General features: G+C 43.0%; 1 protein-coding gene across 3 annotated transcripts in view; it reads left to right on the top strand.

Moving 5' to 3' along the window:
* LOC113581583 (cGMP-dependent 3',5'-cyclic phosphodiesterase) overlaps positions 1-17967 on the top strand; it is a 168375-nt gene that overhangs the window by 25514 nt on the left and 124894 nt on the right. Inside the window, exon 2 of one of the 3 annotated variants that reach the window (XM_027016826.2) lies at positions 16472-16499. The exons of the other annotated variants lie outside the window; for them this stretch is intronic. Coding sequence (XP_026872627.2) covers positions 16492-16499 — 8 coding nt within the window. The 5' untranslated portion in view covers positions 16472-16491. The remainder of the gene's footprint in view (positions 1-16471; positions 16500-17967) is intronic. 3 annotated transcript variants of the gene reach the window in all.

Below are 17967 nucleotides of genomic sequence, written 5' to 3'. Positions count from 1 at the left end.
AATAATTACTAACAGGCTAAACAAAGACGTCAACCTGAGACATTCCATAAAACAGCGTAAAACTGGTTCCCTCATGCCACAGTGCAGACACTCATGACTCGCAGCTGGGTTTAAAACTGAAACAAAAGCATTAACTGCTACTATACCATGTAAAATTCTTCATTTTAAATCAACGTAAGGCCTCATCAAAGGTGGTTCATAGAGCGCTCTCCAGGCTGGATCGAACACTTCCCCTGGTTTTGTGTACCAAGGGGTAACCATTTAGTTTATCTTTTATTTAATACTTTAACTCAGGCTCTATAGAGACCAAAGACATGTTCTCAACACCAGATAGTTGCAAAATGTTGCTCTCTCAATCTCCAAGGTCAGATGATGGCAACAACACATGGCATGTATTGTTGCCACCACCAACACTACTCTCACTTTAAACAGGATTAGATTTGAGCAGAACATGCTCTTCCTCCGTCAATGCAAATCTCCATTTACCCAGAAGTTGTGACATGAAATGCAAAGACTTTATATTCCAGTGGGAAGCAAATCTGTGCTCATCACCTAGCTCAGCTCATCATCCAGCTCAAGACCTGCTAGGGCTACCAAATCCCAGGTCCATGTCCCAGCCCCCAAGTCTACGAAGCACTGTATAGGATCTCCACACCAGGTTTGCTGGCCCAGTGAGAAGTCTGTGCAAAAACTGAAGACAAAAGGTTGCAAACCTCTTGGCAAGATGTACAAGCCCCTGTCCACTATCTTCTTTAGATAACAACACGCTCTGAGGGATCCAGTGTAACTTGACCCCAAAAAAGTCCAATAGCACCACCTGGATGCTGGACAGAAGATGTGGAGGATGGTCTAAGCCCACTAACCTGTGTCACAAACAAAAGGCCACCAGCTTGTTACAAATCAGAACCTGTCCTTCATATGACATTTGAGGCCATATCCAGTTCTATCTGTCAAGTCAGCCTTTAACTTTTTCTAACAATCAATCTCATGTTTCTTTTCAGTTTGTCTGTCCCCCAGAATGAATCCCAAATATTTAAAACCCTTCCTAATCCAACTCAACCCCTGTGGTATACAGGGTGTCCCATTTGGCCAGCTTCCTACCAGCAAGGCCTCATTCTTGTTCCAATTCACCTTAGAAGGGGAAATGTTTACCAAACTGTTCTATTGTCCTGAGTAGGTTATTGACATCAGTTTGGGTTTTAAGCATCACAACATCATCAGCATAGGCAGACAATGAAACTCAAGAGTTAAGATCAGATGATCTAATGAAAGCAACTTATAGCCACAACAGAGCGATGAAACGGGTCTCCAGTTTTTCAGTTCCTGTAAATCTCCTTTCTTAGGCAGCAAAGTCAGCTTGATGGCAGCCTCCTTTTTGGGAGCTGTCACTCAACCTCCAGCACATCCTCTCCGACCACAGAGCATGGACTGGGCTGGGCCTATTCCCATTTCTGTTCCTCTCTTACCATCCCTACACTGAAGTCTTCCCCATCGCACCCATCATCGCTCTCCTTACTTCCAACATTGTGTTTATCCATCACCATTCTCGAATTAGCACCAGGCCCTTGCACGGTTCTCCCATCCTGCTCGTCTCCAACCTCCAAAATTGATTTAATCGAGCTCTCAGTACGCAGACGTGGCCTTCTCCTCCGCTCCGCAAGCACTTCATCATTTCCGTTGTAGCAAAGACCATATAATTAAAATGATTGATTTTGAATTTAAATGCAACATTAAGATCAGTCCCGATATCTTTCAAAATCATAAAAACATACCTCCTAAAAGAAAGAGACAACATGCTTTAATAGTGGTGACTTGCATCTGGTGGAAATTTTTTAAATCATTAGTTGACCAATGCGCAGACAATTCATGGGCTGGAATATCGTCTTTTATAAACAGTGGTATGTTGGACAATGTGACTCGCTGAGCAGGGGTAACGAGGGGAAAAGCACGACAGAAGGTTTCATTAATGACACCATGGCCTACGACATTAGAAACTTTATCTATCCAGAAACAAAATAATCAAACTATTAATTCTGGACACAGATAATATACCCCCCCCCCAATCCCCTACAGCCAGACTACACTCCTCTACTGAAACGTTTACACCTGCGGCCACTGCTGCTCGAGTTCCAGTCTCTCCCGGCCACACTCAAAAAACTCCGCACAAAACAACATGCAAAAAATAAATAAATTAAAAAAAATCCAAAAGCACCCTCAAAAGCAAACTAATGAAAAAGGCGGGGAAAAAGGGAGAGAAAGTGAAAGCGTGCATGCAGCGTGCCAGTCGAGAGAGAGAGAGAGGAAGAGAGGGGAAAGAATAGAGTTGGAGGGATGAGGAACCCATTGCCCTGTTTTACATTTGTATCTTCACACAACAGGAAGATATACGTTAGGTTTTTTTGCACACAAAGATATGTTAGCTGTTGTGCGGGTGAGCTGTGGCGCGGGTGAGCTGTCGCGTGGGCTAGCTGTTTATCGCAGCTTGCTGTGTCTCCGATGCTGTTTCTGTTCACGCTCTCTTATCTGCATTTCAACAGTGGAGCTGGACTAATGTTCCAGAGACTAATGTTATCACTGCGTGCTCACACACACACACACACACACACACACACACACACACACACAGTAAAAAGCAGTGTAGGAGTCTATTTACTCTTAGTTAGATTTCTGCCTTACATGTGTCATTTTATGTATGGTATGATTTCCATTCTAATTAATAAAGACTAACAGGGGAAGAGGTTGCCTTTTCCATATATGGGTGCAAGCAAGAAAACAGATAATCAGACTACAATAGATAATCAGACAACAAAAGCAGATAATCAAACTACAAACACTATATAAAGCCTACATTACGCAAATTCATAGAACTGTAAATGTATCCCCAGTAAAAAAATGTTCTAGAAAACATATTGACTCTACTTTGTGAAAAGCAACAACAGTGAGGGTATATGAACATTTAACGGGTTTGTTTCACTTTATCCCTTAACCAAGAATGTATTTAACCAACAAGTGCTTAAATTACTTTTTTTTTAAAGTAAAATAAATTATATGATTAAAATGAGAGCAAATTAAAGGTACTTCAAAAGCTTCAGATCTTCAAATCATCTTGTACCATTTTTTCATACTGTACCAGTTTTGCATAGCAAAAACATTTCTATCACAGTCACACATAGGGACAGACATCATCACTGTAATAAGAGGCTAATTTTGTTATTCTCTAGAAATATTTGATTTCTTTGTTTATTCAGAGAAATATTTGAGGTTAAGTGCCTGATATTTTGTTGCTGATATTTTGCAACCTCTCCCTGAAACCGCATTGTAAATGTGTTGAGAACTTGAAAGCAAGTTTCCACTTCCTGTTTCTGTTACGAAAGAGGATTTGATACGCAACAAATGCTCCCTTTTTGTGTTTCATCATCGTCTTTGTTCCTGCCTTCTTTGGCAGGTCAGTTGCGAGTTTGTCCAGGAACTCCTCATCTGACTTCCACCATTGTCTCCAAGCTCAGTAGTTGTGGCTAGAGGTCGCTGGGTACTTTTTGAAGATAGTGTGACAGAGACAGTGTTTCCTTGAAAACTGCTCTGTGACAATATAAAATCAAAAGCTCTCCATGGTGCAAGTAAGTCTTGTGCATCTGATACAGCATTATGGGCACCACGCAGACCTCCGAAGCCCTGTGTAGGGCTGGAACGATATCAGATGGCCTAATAGTTCAGTGTAAGGCTTAAAACGGCATATGATTTTTTGTGATTTGGGGATTTTCTGTGAATTTGCCAGCTTGTTTGTGTTCATTTTGTCTTGTGAATTTAATTTGTCAGAGTAGCCACTGTTGGGCTTATCATAGTTTCCACGGTATGGAAAAATCCCTATGATGGTACTGCAACATACTGGTATATCGCCGACTCCTATGGGTATGTAAGTGAGTGTGTGTGTGTGTGTGTGTGTGTGTGGGGGGGGGGGGGGGTATTAGGGGATTTTGATGAGTGTAGAGATAAGGTACTGGAGCTGCAAGCCTGCTGCTGGTTTGCTGGAAGTTAAGCAGCTTGACAGAACTCACTTATCTGCTTAAGTAGCTTGCTCAATTACTGATATCGCATCTTTTAGCCCTCCACTCAACACACACACTTTTCCTGGCTGCTTATGCAGTATCTCATATGTCTTGCTGCCTCACACACACAGACACCCACCCACCACACAGACAGACATTTAAACATAGCCTCTCTCATATTTGACCAAACACTCGTAGAACTAGAGAGGCAAAAGTCGTCTACTTCCCCTAATGGACTAGGTCTGAAGTGTTTGTCTCTGTGGTCTTTGTAGGGGTGTGTGTGTGTGTGTGTGTTCATGTGGATGCTGAAGTGCTCTCTGTGGGTTGGTCTTGATATTTGACACCTGCCTGAGCGATTGGATTGGAGCTGTGTGTGTATGAACTCTTGAAGATCAGAGGAGTGCATACTTTATTGCTGTTTCATCTTACCCTGCCTGGCTGCTTTTCTCTTTCTGTGTGTTTTCTTTTTCTGTATGTGTGTTTTCTCTTTCTGTGTGTGTTTTCTCTTTCTGTGTGTGTGTTTCTGTGTGTGTGGGTGCTTCTGCACAGTGGATTGCTGCTCTAACACACTCGCATCAACCCATATACTAATTAATGAACTCTTCATTGGAGTGATGTGATGTGTGTGTGTGTGTGTGTGTGTGTGTGTGTGTGTGTGTGTGTGTGTGTAAAAGTGGTGGAGGTGGAGGGGATTATAGCAGTCAGACCTCAGAGGTGAGAAATTGAGTTAAATGGTTATATCTGTCACTTTAAAATTGCAGGAAATTGTTTACTATCATTTTACCTCTCTGGCCTCAGCACACTTGAGAGAGAAGAATGATGGAAAAGATGGGAATATGAAGGACAAGGACAGGCAGAGGGCAAGAACAAAGGATGGCAGGGAGGATAAGGGAAAGGGATGGAGAGAGAGAGTGAATGTGAGCGCCCTTCTAGCTGTAGCTGAGTGTTGTAGCTGAGCTGTACCTGTGGTTCTCAGGCGGATGGCTTCTTCGTCTGCCTTGTCCCAGATCTGTTGGATGTTTGGGGGTTGTGATTGTAAGCAGGACTTGCAAACCTCACCTTCCTCAGGCACATGCACAACCATCATCCCTGTAATAGTCATCATCCTCATCCTCACTCATGTTATCACATGCCTCAACCACCATACGCTCATCATTACAACACCACCTTCATCACTATTCTCGCCGCTCACGGTGATCGTTTACTCATGTTTTCACTGTCCAGAACTGTCAACCTCATCCTTATTGCTATTTAATCACCATGAATCATCATCATCTTCATCATCGTCATTGCCTTCCTCATCATCAGTTGTTGTTCTTCAGGTTAGAATTGTTATTGAGCAGATGCCTTTGCTCCTCCTGAGAGGTTTCCACAGAGGGCTGTTTACTGGCCTCTCCTTTGTCTTTTTTGGCCAAAGTTCCCCTCTCGTTCAGGGCTGTCGGAGGTCACTGTGTGCAGCTGTAACCGCAATAGCAGTGTTGCGTCTGAACGGCTTCTCTCCTCATGAACATGTTCTCCGTGCGGATCCTTCTGCGCACATCCCACATCTCTAATCTGTCTCATCAGACTGCACAACTCTCCAGCTCCCCGCAATGCTTAAACAGTGCTGACTTCCAGCTCCCACCCCTCTGGTGAACACTCACACGTACGTACGTGCGTGCGGGCGTGCGTGTGCGCTCTCTCTCTCTCTAATCCTACCCTTTGATCATGATATTTCAAACCAAAATCTGTGGGTCTTGAACTTAACCCTTTAAGTGACAGAAGGGACCTTAAAAATATTAAGAGCATTTAAAAATACACTAGTCCCATTTGTTTTTGTTTTTCCCTAAATCTGTTCATTTTTGTTTGTTTGTTGGTTGGTTCCCATTGAAGCATATTCTGTCTGAGGTGTTCTCTTTACTATGGGAATAGTGCGGCTTTACCAGGAAGGGCTTCCAAGAGTCGCATGGTGTTCCTCTCACTTAATCCCACAGTCCTGCTAAACACTCGTTCCTTAGCCTGGCATGATTCACCAGCAGCATGTTGCTAATGTTACACATGGGCTGACTTCAAACACAGGCTGTCTTAGCTAATCCGCTAGCATCGTCATCAAACACAGGCTGCCTTAGCTAACCCGCTAGCAGGGGCTACCATCGTCATCAAACACAGGCTGCCTTAGCTAACCCGCTAGCAGGGGCTACCATCGTCATCAAACACAGGCTGCCTTAGCTAACCCGCTAGCAGGGGCTACCATCGTCATCAAACACAGGCTGCCTTAGCTAACCCGCTAGCAGGGGCTACCATCGTCATCAAACACAGGCTGCCTTAGCTAACCCGCTAGCAGGGGCTACCATCGTTCCATGGACACTCTATCAGAGTCCCTGTAGTCTGCTAACCTTCCCCCTGGATGACTACTGGCAAATGTATAAGAGCTGAATGGTTTATTTCTTATTATTTATGCATTTGTGCTCGATATAAGGTATTGTGACTAGAACTATCTTTGATCTAGGTGTCTGTCCTGGGAGAGGAAGAGAAGAGGAGAAATGGGAATGGAAGGAAGAGGAGAGTAGAGGAGAAGAAAGGAGAGGAGGGGAGAAGAAGGGAGAGGAGAGGAGAGGAGAAATGGGAATGGAAGGAAGAGGAGAGTAGAGGAGAAGAAAGGAGAGGAGGGGAGAAGAAGGGAGAGGAGAGGAGAAGAGAGAAGAGAAGAAATGGGAATAGAGGGGAGGTAACAAGTAGAGGAGAGGGGAGGGGAGGGGAGAGTAGAGGAGAAGAAGGGAGAGGAGAGGAGAGGAGATTTTGCTAGATTAGTCTGGTCCTGTAGCATTAGGATTCTGTGCGATTATTATCCAATTTGTTCATTATTTTTTAATGCAGAAGTTACAAGGGAGGAACATTATGCCTAGGGAAGACTACATCACACAAACACACACACACACACACACACACACACACACACACACACACACACACACACACACACACACACACACACACACACACACACTGTTCTCTGTGAGTGTGTGTGGCTGAGTAAGTGCATGAGCGTCTGTGGGATCATGAACTCACAGTATGTCATAGCCATAGGCCACCATGTCATGACATCACTACAGATAATTATGTACTATAATATCATAGCACCATCATTTGTTACCATTGGTTACATGCTAGGACAGGCCAGTCTGCTAACACACTAACAGCAGGTCTTTTTCTGCCTAAGATGCTGGGGTTTGCTTGGTCAGAGGGGATTGTGAAGTCCTACAAACACTTACCTTGACAAAACAGATGCCACGAGCAATAAGATACTGAGCAACATAAAGAGACAGATAAGAAGACCAAAGAGACCAAATTCTCGACTGACCAGAAATCAGACAGAGTGTGATTTGTCCCATGTTTGTGGCAAATCCAGTCCCACATATTGATCCTGCATCAGTCTATCCTGTCCAAGAGGAGGGAGAGAGGGAGAAGGGAAGGTTGTTTCTTCTTGGACACTGCGGTGAGATTTGAGATGGAGGGAATGACATTTGGTTTCCTTTTGCTAAACCAAACTCTTCACTGTCCCCCAAAACACTGTCACATCTGCTTCCTTCTGTCACCACGGCGATACTCCAAATATGACAGAGTGTCAGTCAGAGAGCTAAATAAAGAAAGATTTCCAATCCCCAAGACATAAACCTTTGAAACTTCTGGAAGGCAACCAATCACAGACACAAAGCACAGACACACAAGCAGGAGTTGGTAAATTGTTCTTTGTACTCTTTGGATACAAAGTGAAACATAAAACTTCAGTGCCTTCACATTTATTTTGCTTTTGTTAATTTTTCACTTAGCCCATGTATTTCAGAAGACCATAAACAATCAGACAGTGGGCAATCAGACAGTGCGTGATTGGTCAGGTGCATTAGAGTAGATTCTATATGTGGCATTTGCATCTGGAACGGATCGGGGTGGCCTCACTTACCATGATGACAGAAGACGTGTGAATGTGAGTAAAAATGGCCACCATGCTGGAACATCTGAATAAATCAGCGACAAAGCAGGTGTGTCAAAAACAATCCACTGAATGGTACATTGTTAAGACGCCGGAGATTACTAGCAGCAAACAGACTGACAGACCACTGACGATCTTGGCTGTGGATGATGAAGAAAGCTGTCAGCTATGGAGAAAGCTGTTGAGCATATCTCCAGGATGCAGGCACAGATGCCCATCATGGTCAAAGACCAACCTTGAGAGAGAAACCAGTGGTAAGAATGTAGAATTTAAGAATAAAACTCCTGTGCGCACCGATGCCGATTAACCAAGATTAACCCAGATGGAGAGGAAAGTGTTGAGAACTGCTCGTGTGAAAAAGGATCAGCTCACGTGCGAACCATGGTGGCATGTTCACAGATGGCTGTGGAAATGGTGCTGTGGTCAGAACACAAACACACGTGTGAAACATATCAGCATGAACACGGATGGCTCCCAGGCGAACTGGTGCACTGGTTTTCATCGTAACATACTATAGAAGCAACTATTAGAGTTTTTCCAGGGCCAACAATTGTGAAGTCGTCACCTGACCTGAACCCAGCTGAGAAAGTGTTTCACTTGCTGAATATGACCTGTAAATATAAAAGAGTCAAAGGTGAAGATACCAATAGTCTAGGTCTGATAGAGTATCACCCAGCAGAAACTCAAGGACCAGTGAGGTCTACAGTCCCCTGACATGAGAGGACAGTTTATTAAAAAGGCTCACCCTGTATAGCTGTGAAAGTCCTTAAGATCACATCAACATTCTGCTCTTTACACTTTAACCTCATCATTTCATTTCAAATCAGAGTACAGAGTCCAAACAACAAAAGCTGGGTTTTTGTGAAGAGCTTTCTGTATCTGTCTTCTGAAGATAAAATTCCTATGTGTTACAAAGAAGTCATCCAGCTCCTTGCTTAGGTAAGACCATAACCTATAAAATCAAAACAGACCTTTTTTCAGACTGAGCATGATTCATTAGTGTCATTTAAAAGACAAAATTATTTATTTTTGAAAATGTTCAAAGTATAGTCACCTTCTGCTCACATCTTCTGGCTCTTGGCAGCATTGCCAAGACTGATTTTGGGGGACAATAATGTTAACCAATAATACAATTAATTATATCAGGTAACACTTACATGAGTCTCTGAAATCCCAGTTTTGACTGGGAAGGAAATTGCGCTAGGAGTTCTGTGGTGTCTTTATTTACAACAAAAAAAACTTGTTTTGCTTGGCAGTTTATCAGCTAAATATAAAGTCATCTCTATACTCCGAAACCACTCACGTACTCCAGTGATTCAGAGGCCCCTCCTCTCGCTCATCTCTTTTGTTCTCTTTTCTTGCGTTTTCTTCTCCAGTCTGTGAGAAGCCCTTCCGGGCCTCACGGGCACCCGTAAAGCCCGGCCGCCTTAGCCGCGTCCAGCGTCTTCGATCGACCTGGTGTGGTTAGTGCACCAACTGCAGGCCACGACGGAGCAGCCAAGTGCTAGGTTTATTCACTTCCTTCTAGACTTTAAAAAAAACAAAAAACAAACAAAAAAAACAAAAAACAAAACAAAAAAAACCCCTTTTGCCACCAGTGTGACCTCCTGTGTTTTTGTTTGCTTGTGAGATGACCTGAGGAATGCAAGCTCAGATGTACTGCACCACAGTTCTCACCTAAGTTGTTGTTTTCTGGATAAATAGGCCACTGATGGCTGAGGAAGGTGCTATATTTTTGGTGACATAAATTTGGTCTCGAAAACAGGCCTCATTTCAGGATTAAACCAGGGCTCGATTTGAGAGGGGGTTTCTATCCTTCCAGTAAAAAAGAGCTAAAACCCCCCTCCTTGTAAAACACCATCTCCCCTCTGAATCAACCTTTGATCCATTTTGCTATATCAAGTAAGATGTCTATTTCTGATATTTTAATTCTGTCTATAAATGATTTCCTCAAACCAAATCACAGTGAGGGCAAATTGTTAACCTGCGTTTTGTATGCAAAATGTGACCCCTTTCTAATTAAACTACAGTGGAGTATTTAGTTCACAACTTGCAGCCACCGTGGTTCAGACAGGCAGGGGATATAACCACCCCCACGCCCCCCGGGGGTGAACCCAACCAGCCATCCTGAATATTTTTTACAAGTTCTACCACTGAGGATAAAGTTATATATCTGTTTCCTCCCTAGTGATCCCTCATTCTGGAGTGGACATTCAACAACTGAATGGGAGATTTAGAGGGAGGGAGAGAGGGAGAGATTTGAGGTGGAGAGACAGTGAGAAGTAAAACATTGTTGACATCTCTTATGCAGATTTATTTTTGGCTGCTGGTCATATAACACCTGCAGGGAGAGCAACAAAGTCTCTCTCTCACACACATACACACACACACACACACAGAGCAGCAGCAGCAGCAGCAGCAGCAGGAGGAACCTGTGAAATGTCAGTAGCATGTATGCTAAATTTACGAGTGGCTTAGTGCGGCCTGGGCTGTTTGTTCTCTGTTGTTCAGAGGGGCTGCGTATGCGTGGTGTTTGTGTGTGTAAGTGTGTGCACAAGGGAAATAAAATAATTCATTGAGATTATCCTAATGGAACAGGGGTACCGACAGGAAGTGTTAACAATCAGCAAAGTGCAGCTGTAATCAGCAGTGGCATGCTAAAAGCTGTACACACACAAAACAGGAGCCACAGGTGCACCTTTTCTGCAGGGCTTCCTATGTGGACTAATGAATTTCACACTCCATCTTCCATTTTGTACAAAGAACCAATATTGATTTTACAGGACCCTGACATTACAGAATTGTAACATTTATCATGCTCTTTGTGTGTGTGTGTGTGTGTGTGTGTGTGTGTGTGTGTGTGTGTGTGTGTGTGTGTGTGTGTGTATGACTTTGCATATATGTGTTCCCTGACCATGGTTTATAGGACTGTTGCATTTATGATGGTTGCTAGCTTTGTTTTTTTGAACTCCCAGAATTCACAGTTAATTTATATGGCACAATGAACCGTAGTCATTTTTCTGTATATGGGGCTGTGAGCTACTCTGTGCATTTCAGTGCTTTTTGGATGCTCCCCAGTCTAATGTTCTAGTACATGACTATTTGTGCTCCACAGGAGCCAGTGACGGATCTCTACATTGGGCCCCTGTTCCAGCAGTGCACAACTGTCTGGTCATAACACCCCCACAGTGCGGGTGTCGCCTGATAGGCAGAGCATTAATCATATCCCACTAATAATTAGTGGGAATCATATCCCACTAATTGTGACATACGATCAGAAATCAAATCAAACCTTAAAAGTGATATTCATGTTCTAAAGAATTTAATGCAAGTCAGGGTTGCAGGTGATTAGAGCCTGTCCCAGGAACACAGGAACCAAGCCTGGACAGAGTTCCAATCCGTCACAGGGCACACACACACACTTGGTGTGTGAGGAAACCAGAATACCCAGAGGAATCCCACATGGGACATGTAAAGTCCACACAGGCAGCCTCCAGGCCAGGAATCAAACCCAGGACACTGGAGCTATGTGGTCTCATGTTGGTGCCAACATGTGTTAGACACTCTGGCTACACGTTGTGTGAGCAGTGGTCCACACGGGTTGTGTGAGCAGTGTTTCTATCTGTTTCTATCTGCAGCACTTTCAATGGTTGGTCAGTTGGCAGCAACTAATTGCATCCAGATTCCACAAAATTTAGTTCCAAAGAAATAGGTCAGATACTAACCAACCCTACAACAACAACAACATAAAACTAAAAACATTTTTAAATAGCAAAAAACATACAGATTGGGGGAGAATAGAGTCCCTTCTTCATCATAAGTGAAGCTGTGTATGTGTTATCACTTGTGATAAAAAACAAACAAACAAACAAAAACACATAACCCTAACACTGGTAAATAGCTTTAAACAATTTTAAACAAATTTTTCTTGAGGGCCTATGACTTTTGCACAGTGTGGTATATATCTTACTGGTATAAAATCACCAGGGTGTAAAATGTCAGTTGTCTTTAATTGTCAGCAGGTTTTGTTTTGGCATACTTCAGATGTTGTATTTCTCAAGGGAGTTTTAAACACTGGTTCCCACTAAAACTCAAAGCATAAAAAGCCATCGTGAACGGAGGTCCTTTCAACTACACACGCAACCGAACGCTAACTAATAAGAGCATGATGTGTTTAGAATTCCTTGATGAGGTCCGTTACGGCGTACCCAGGGATATTTTGGTCTGACTCCGAGCCGTTCAATACGAAAGGTTTTTGACACGATTTTCAATTAGAGCAATTCCGCGTTTTTAAAGCCCGAGCATTAGCACAGTCAAGCTAATTGCGTGTTCTGTTAATCGTATTGTCCTTCTGACCCTTTTTTTTTTCACAGTGAATTTTTGCTGGCAAAAAAAACAAAAAAAAAAACCCCCAACAACTTTAGGTTTTGTCAGGTTGAGACGTGCACTTGCCATCTCAGTCTGGATTTGGCCACTGATGTCACCACTGTGACATGGCTGACACTTCCTGTCTGGCAGAATGGTGATGATGTCTGCTTCAAGGACACAAAGTGTGTTGCATGTTCGAGTGTGAGTGTGTTTTGTGCATGTATGCGTGTATGCATTTTGTTGTGGTGTGCGTGTATAACATGTCCTTTTGATGTTTCCATGTTTATCCGTGCCAGGAAGAGCTCTAGCTGACAGTTGAGGGTGGATACTCCGATGAGGAAGGCTTCACACACATGGTGCATCCTGATATCACTCATATCCTGGGACATGTTGACTATTTCTCAGTCACTCCAAGATTTCTTTTTAATGTTTCTTTTGCAGTAGGCCAAAACCAGGCATGTTTTCAGTGCCCTTTGTAAGGGAAATTGAAGATGAGAGGGGGATCTTTTGGACAAGTTATCTTTAATCTGCTTATCTTCATTTGAACGGCTTTAAGCAGAATATTTATTTAAGCATAAATTCATTTCGACTTGATTTCTCATAGTACCGTAGCTATAGACCTTTAACTATAGGCCTTGTATTTTAAATAGCTTCAGTGCTACCAGTATCATTTGAAGGTTTCTGATGTCACATGTTTATTTATGCTGTGGGCCTTTTCACTTTTTTCACTGTTTACCAGTGGCAGTTCAGTAGTAACTTTTATTAAAGGCAGTTATTAAGAGGTTTAAGGTGACAAAGAAGTATGTGGGTTTGTTTTTATAAGTGTGTGCACACATAATCTTTCTCACACACACACACACGTGCGCACACACGTACAAGGTGACATTTGCATGTGTTTGAGAGAAGAGTCTAGAAAGAGAGGGAGAAAGAGGGAGAGAGAGAGAGATAGATGTGGTGCTTGTCCACTAGATGGCAGTGTGGTAAAACATTGTCTTCTACAGGTCTCACCTTCCAGAGTTCTCTGCACTGTTGTCAGGGAGATCAAGCCATCCCATAATACCACTCCTGCCTTTACTTCTCTTCTCCACCTCTCTCACTTCCTCTGACAATCGCACCATTCCATGGAAAGAGAGCAGGATGGGTGGAAAAACATGCAGGCTTACAGGACACACACACACACCCCTAAGGATGTTCAGCTGACTTGGTCTTATTGACTTGCTCTCTCTATGTCTCTTCTCGTCAAACAAATTAGCCACTGTTCCATTAGTAGAACACACATACACACGCACACACAGACACATGAACACAGTATGCTCATAAAGTTTATAGCATATTCCCAGAAATTATAGTCCTACATTGAAAACATCTAGACCCTACTCCCCCAAGCCTATAACACTCTTTCTCCTTCTTTATCTCTGTGTTTCTACCTCTCTGTTTCTCTCTCTCTCTCTCTCTCTCTCTCTCTCTCTCTCTCTCTCTCTCGCTCTCTGTATACGTTTGATGTGGTAATGAGTAAATATTCTTGGTTTGGGGTGTTCGGGCACAGCTGTCTCTCAGGCCCTGACACGGCCTACTCTCCAGGCATGTCAAAGGGTGGGTGGAGTTAGGACAAGGTCATGTGACCAGGCAGATTGTGGGAGGTTTCTGTGGAGCACGGTTTGTGTGGGGGGCCATTTTGGTTGGGTGGAGTTTTGGTGGGGTGCAGTGTGTACCTGTACCTATACCTGTACCTGTATTGTGTGTATATATACCTGTATTGTGTGTACTTGTATCTATACCTGTACCTGTATTGTGTGTGCCTGTACCTATACCTGTACCTGTATTGTGTGTACTTGTACCTATATCTGCACCTGTATTGTGTGTATTGGTATTGTACTTTATACCTGTATTGTGTATACCTATACCTGCATGTGTATTGTGTGTACCTGTACCTGTACTGTGTGTATGTGCATTGTGTGTCCCTGTACCTGTATTCTGTGTGCCTTTATTGTGTGAACCTGTACCTCTGTTGTGTGTACCTGTATTGTTGGTAACTGTTCCAGAAACAATGCCTGCTGTGATTTTATTTGCAGGCTGATTTCACATATATTTTCACATTTGCATATTTTTAGGAGTGTGTGTGTGTACTTCTTGGGGATAAAGTATGCTGGAAATAACAAGAGATATGTTGATGTGGGCGCATTTTACTATACATTTATCCTTTTATTTACTTACATAATTACTTAACACACAAATTCACCATAATTTGAAGAACATAAAGGCTCTTGCTTACTAAGCTATGGTGTGTTTTGCAGTATGTGTGTGCAAGATTACTTGGTAATGGAGTGTTTTAGGTTCCATGTGTGTGTATCTGGAACGCGTGACTCCGTGTAGGGTTGTGTGTGTTGTGAAGCAGACGTTGCTCGTGCGTTTCTGGAACGTGTGACTCCGTGCAATCTTCAGAGAGCGGCGGCTCGGAGGCCCTCTAGACGGGCACCGCCGTGAAGACCCGTGACAGATTCCATAAGGGGATTCACCGTGAGGAGGCCAGCTGATCCCAAAAATAAAGCCCACCCCTCCCAGTCTGCTTCTGTTCTCGCTCTTCTACTGCCTACTCCACCTCTCCTCTCCGTCCAGCCTCGGATGAAATGATCTATAGTCTATGTAAATATAAACTCATAAACAGTGTGTAGTTGCGTTACACTACATGTAACAGTATTGCATGTGACGATATTAATTAGAAGCAGATTTTATCCTTTTTTTTATGTTACTGTCTGCTACTTGAGGTCTTGTTCTGTGTTTTTGTTTGTCCAGCTCCGGGTCTTTCTCCTTCTCATGTCATGTCTCCTTCATGTCAGTCTCTTGGATGTGTGGCTTTATATTTTGAGCCTCACACTTAAAGTGTATAAGCTTTGCTTAATCTAAACAATACTAGAACTCTGAATATTTTTTTACATATAAAGTAGCAAAAGCGAGTCGAATTGGGCCTCAAATGTAAAGGTATCCAACCTAAACCTGTGTATCACTACAGTCCTGCACTGAAACTGGAGCTTTGTTCTTCAGGGTTTAGGTGACAACTTCTGTCTACTTGGACAAAGTAAGTTAAAAGGCACAATACAGCTTAAACATCTTTTAAATATTTCACTTGTATTTTGTTAAGAGCTACAAAAAAGTATTTTCAGTTTTCAAATGCAAATGCATACAAACATACAGGAAAAGTAATTGGAAAGACAGCATGGTGTAGGCGGGTGTGTCCCAGTGTTCGTGTGTGTTCTCTCGTCACTCTGGACACCGGGAAAGAGTTCAGTGTCCTGTCATGGAATCATTGGGCAGAGGGAGGAAGCAAAAACCTATTTACGTAATTCCAGGTAATTTCAGATTAAATTACTGGCAGTTTAATTCACAGATGGAGGTTCTATTCAGATGCTCCACCACAATGCTGAATCAGTGTGTGTTTGTCTACGCCAACACACACATGCACAGACAGTGCTGGCATCTGTCTATTCAACCACCTGCCTCCCCCAGTTCCCCCCCAAAAAAGTGGAATAATTTCTCTAATTGCAGTTGGCTCTGGTGCCATTTTGGAAGAGAGAGGTCCCAGAGGAAGAGTTAACGGCCATGTTGTTTCTGGGGGTGGGATCAGAGCCCCCATTGACTTCTGCCATGTTTACTTCATTTGAGGTTGGCTGTGTGTGTATGGCTGGCTGTGTGTGTGTGTATGTGTGTGTGAGTGGGTGATTTTGGGACATGGCCCATGGTGTATATACACTTGTGAGAAAGAAAGTGCATGGGATTGACGTCTAAGACGCTGTGTATGTGTTTTTGTGGGAAAGGTAATTGCACCATGTTGACTTTGGGAACAAGTTTACTGATGATGTCACATGTACTTTAGCCAATCATTCTGTGCCTGTATTAGTAATAACAAAGAAAAACAAATAATGACTGGCAAAACTGAATGATTTTAATTAAAATGCAGTGTGTGTATATGTGTGTGTGATTTTATTGCTAATACATTCTGACAGGTTGTTCCCCTGCAGCACTGGAAACATGCTGAGACTGTTTCATTTCTGTTTTTCCTGTGTGTGTGTATGTGTATCTTCTCTTTAAGGTGTGACGCTAGTGAATGGAATGCAAGCGTGAGTGTGACCCTCTGGCATGCCAACGCATGATGGGAAAATTACTGTACCATTAACACCCCTCAGGCTACGCAATGCCATGGCAACCGTCTTCAGCAGCCAAACACTCTCGTTGCTGTTTTCTTTTCTTCCTCTTCTTTCTGTCCTCCACCATCCTCTGTTCCACCATCACCCCCTCTCTCCATCCTATGGTCTCCGTTCCTTTTACCCTCTTGTGTCTCTGTCTGTTTTTCTGTCTCTGTTTCTTGCTCTCTGTCTCTGAATCTCACTCTCTCACACAGCATGTCTGGTTTCTTCCTCAAAATCTAGTCATGTTCAGGGTCAGGGATCTTGGTGGGGTAAAGCAAGGGGCCAATTAGGACTGAGCAGTGAGACAGAGGCACATATCAAGAAAGGTATACAGGCAGACAGACAGACAGACAGAGAGACATGTCTCCCCCCGACTGACGGCTATATGAAAGTGAGGAATCTGAAAGGAGAGGTGGAATGAGGGAAGGCTCCTTGTGTTTTTCTCTCCAGAGCACAAATCAATCATGACACTGGAGCTAAAGGAAAGGGACCTATCGGGACACTCCTGTGTGTGTTCATGTTTATAAAGGGTTCCTGTTTATGAACTGAAAACACACACACACATTGTGTCAGTGCAGGTAGCCTACTTCAGTCCTGGTTTAGAGACAGTGTCCAATCAGCCCACACAGCAGGTGGGAGAAAAGGAGGTGTTTGCTGGTCACACACCCCCTGCAGGGAAAAAGACAGACAGACAGACAGACACAGACAATACACACACACATGCACACACTGACGTCATTAGCTCCCAGAGGTTTCAGATCATCATTAGCTGGGTCAATACTTCTGTCAGCGGGAATCAGAGACCCTTTCAATCCCCTCATGCTCTTTCTGTCTTATACTCTTTCTCCCTTTCCTTTTTAAGCATCCTTTCTTTTATTTGATCTGTTGTCTATCTGTTATCTATCTATCTATCTATCTATCTATCTATCTATCTATCTATCTATCTATCTATCTATCTATCTATCTATCTATCTATCTATCTATCTATCTATCTATCTCTTTTCAGCTGTCTATTCTCGTTCTCGTCTTACCAGTCTCACTCATTATTTCTCTCACTAATTATTTTTCACTCATTTTTAAATTTTTCTCATTATTTTTTTATTGCCATTCTTCAATCTACATCCATCTTCCCACTGCTCTCTCCATCTGTTTATTCCAATTTATCTTTCCCCATATCCCCTTTGATCTCTCCATTCCTCCCATCCTCTCCTTTTCACATGTAAGCTTTATTCCGGCGAGCTCTTTTTATGTTTCTCCCTATGACAGGGACAGTCTTAAAGTTAACTCTGGGCCATATTTAGCCAATCCTATTTTATACCCAAACCCTTTCCTCATTCTTCTCTCTCTTTTATTCAACTTATGCCTTCCTCCTTTTCTTTCACTGTCTTTTCCGTCTCTA

Source organism: Electrophorus electricus, chromosome 15 (genome assembly GCF_013358815.1).
Source record: "Electrophorus electricus isolate fEleEle1 chromosome 15, fEleEle1.pri, whole genome shotgun sequence".
Lineage (NCBI taxonomy): Eukaryota > Metazoa > Chordata > Actinopteri > Gymnotiformes > Gymnotidae > Electrophorus > Electrophorus electricus.
Note: the sequence above shows the minus strand (reverse complement) of the source record. Positions and strands in the feature narration are given on the sequence as shown.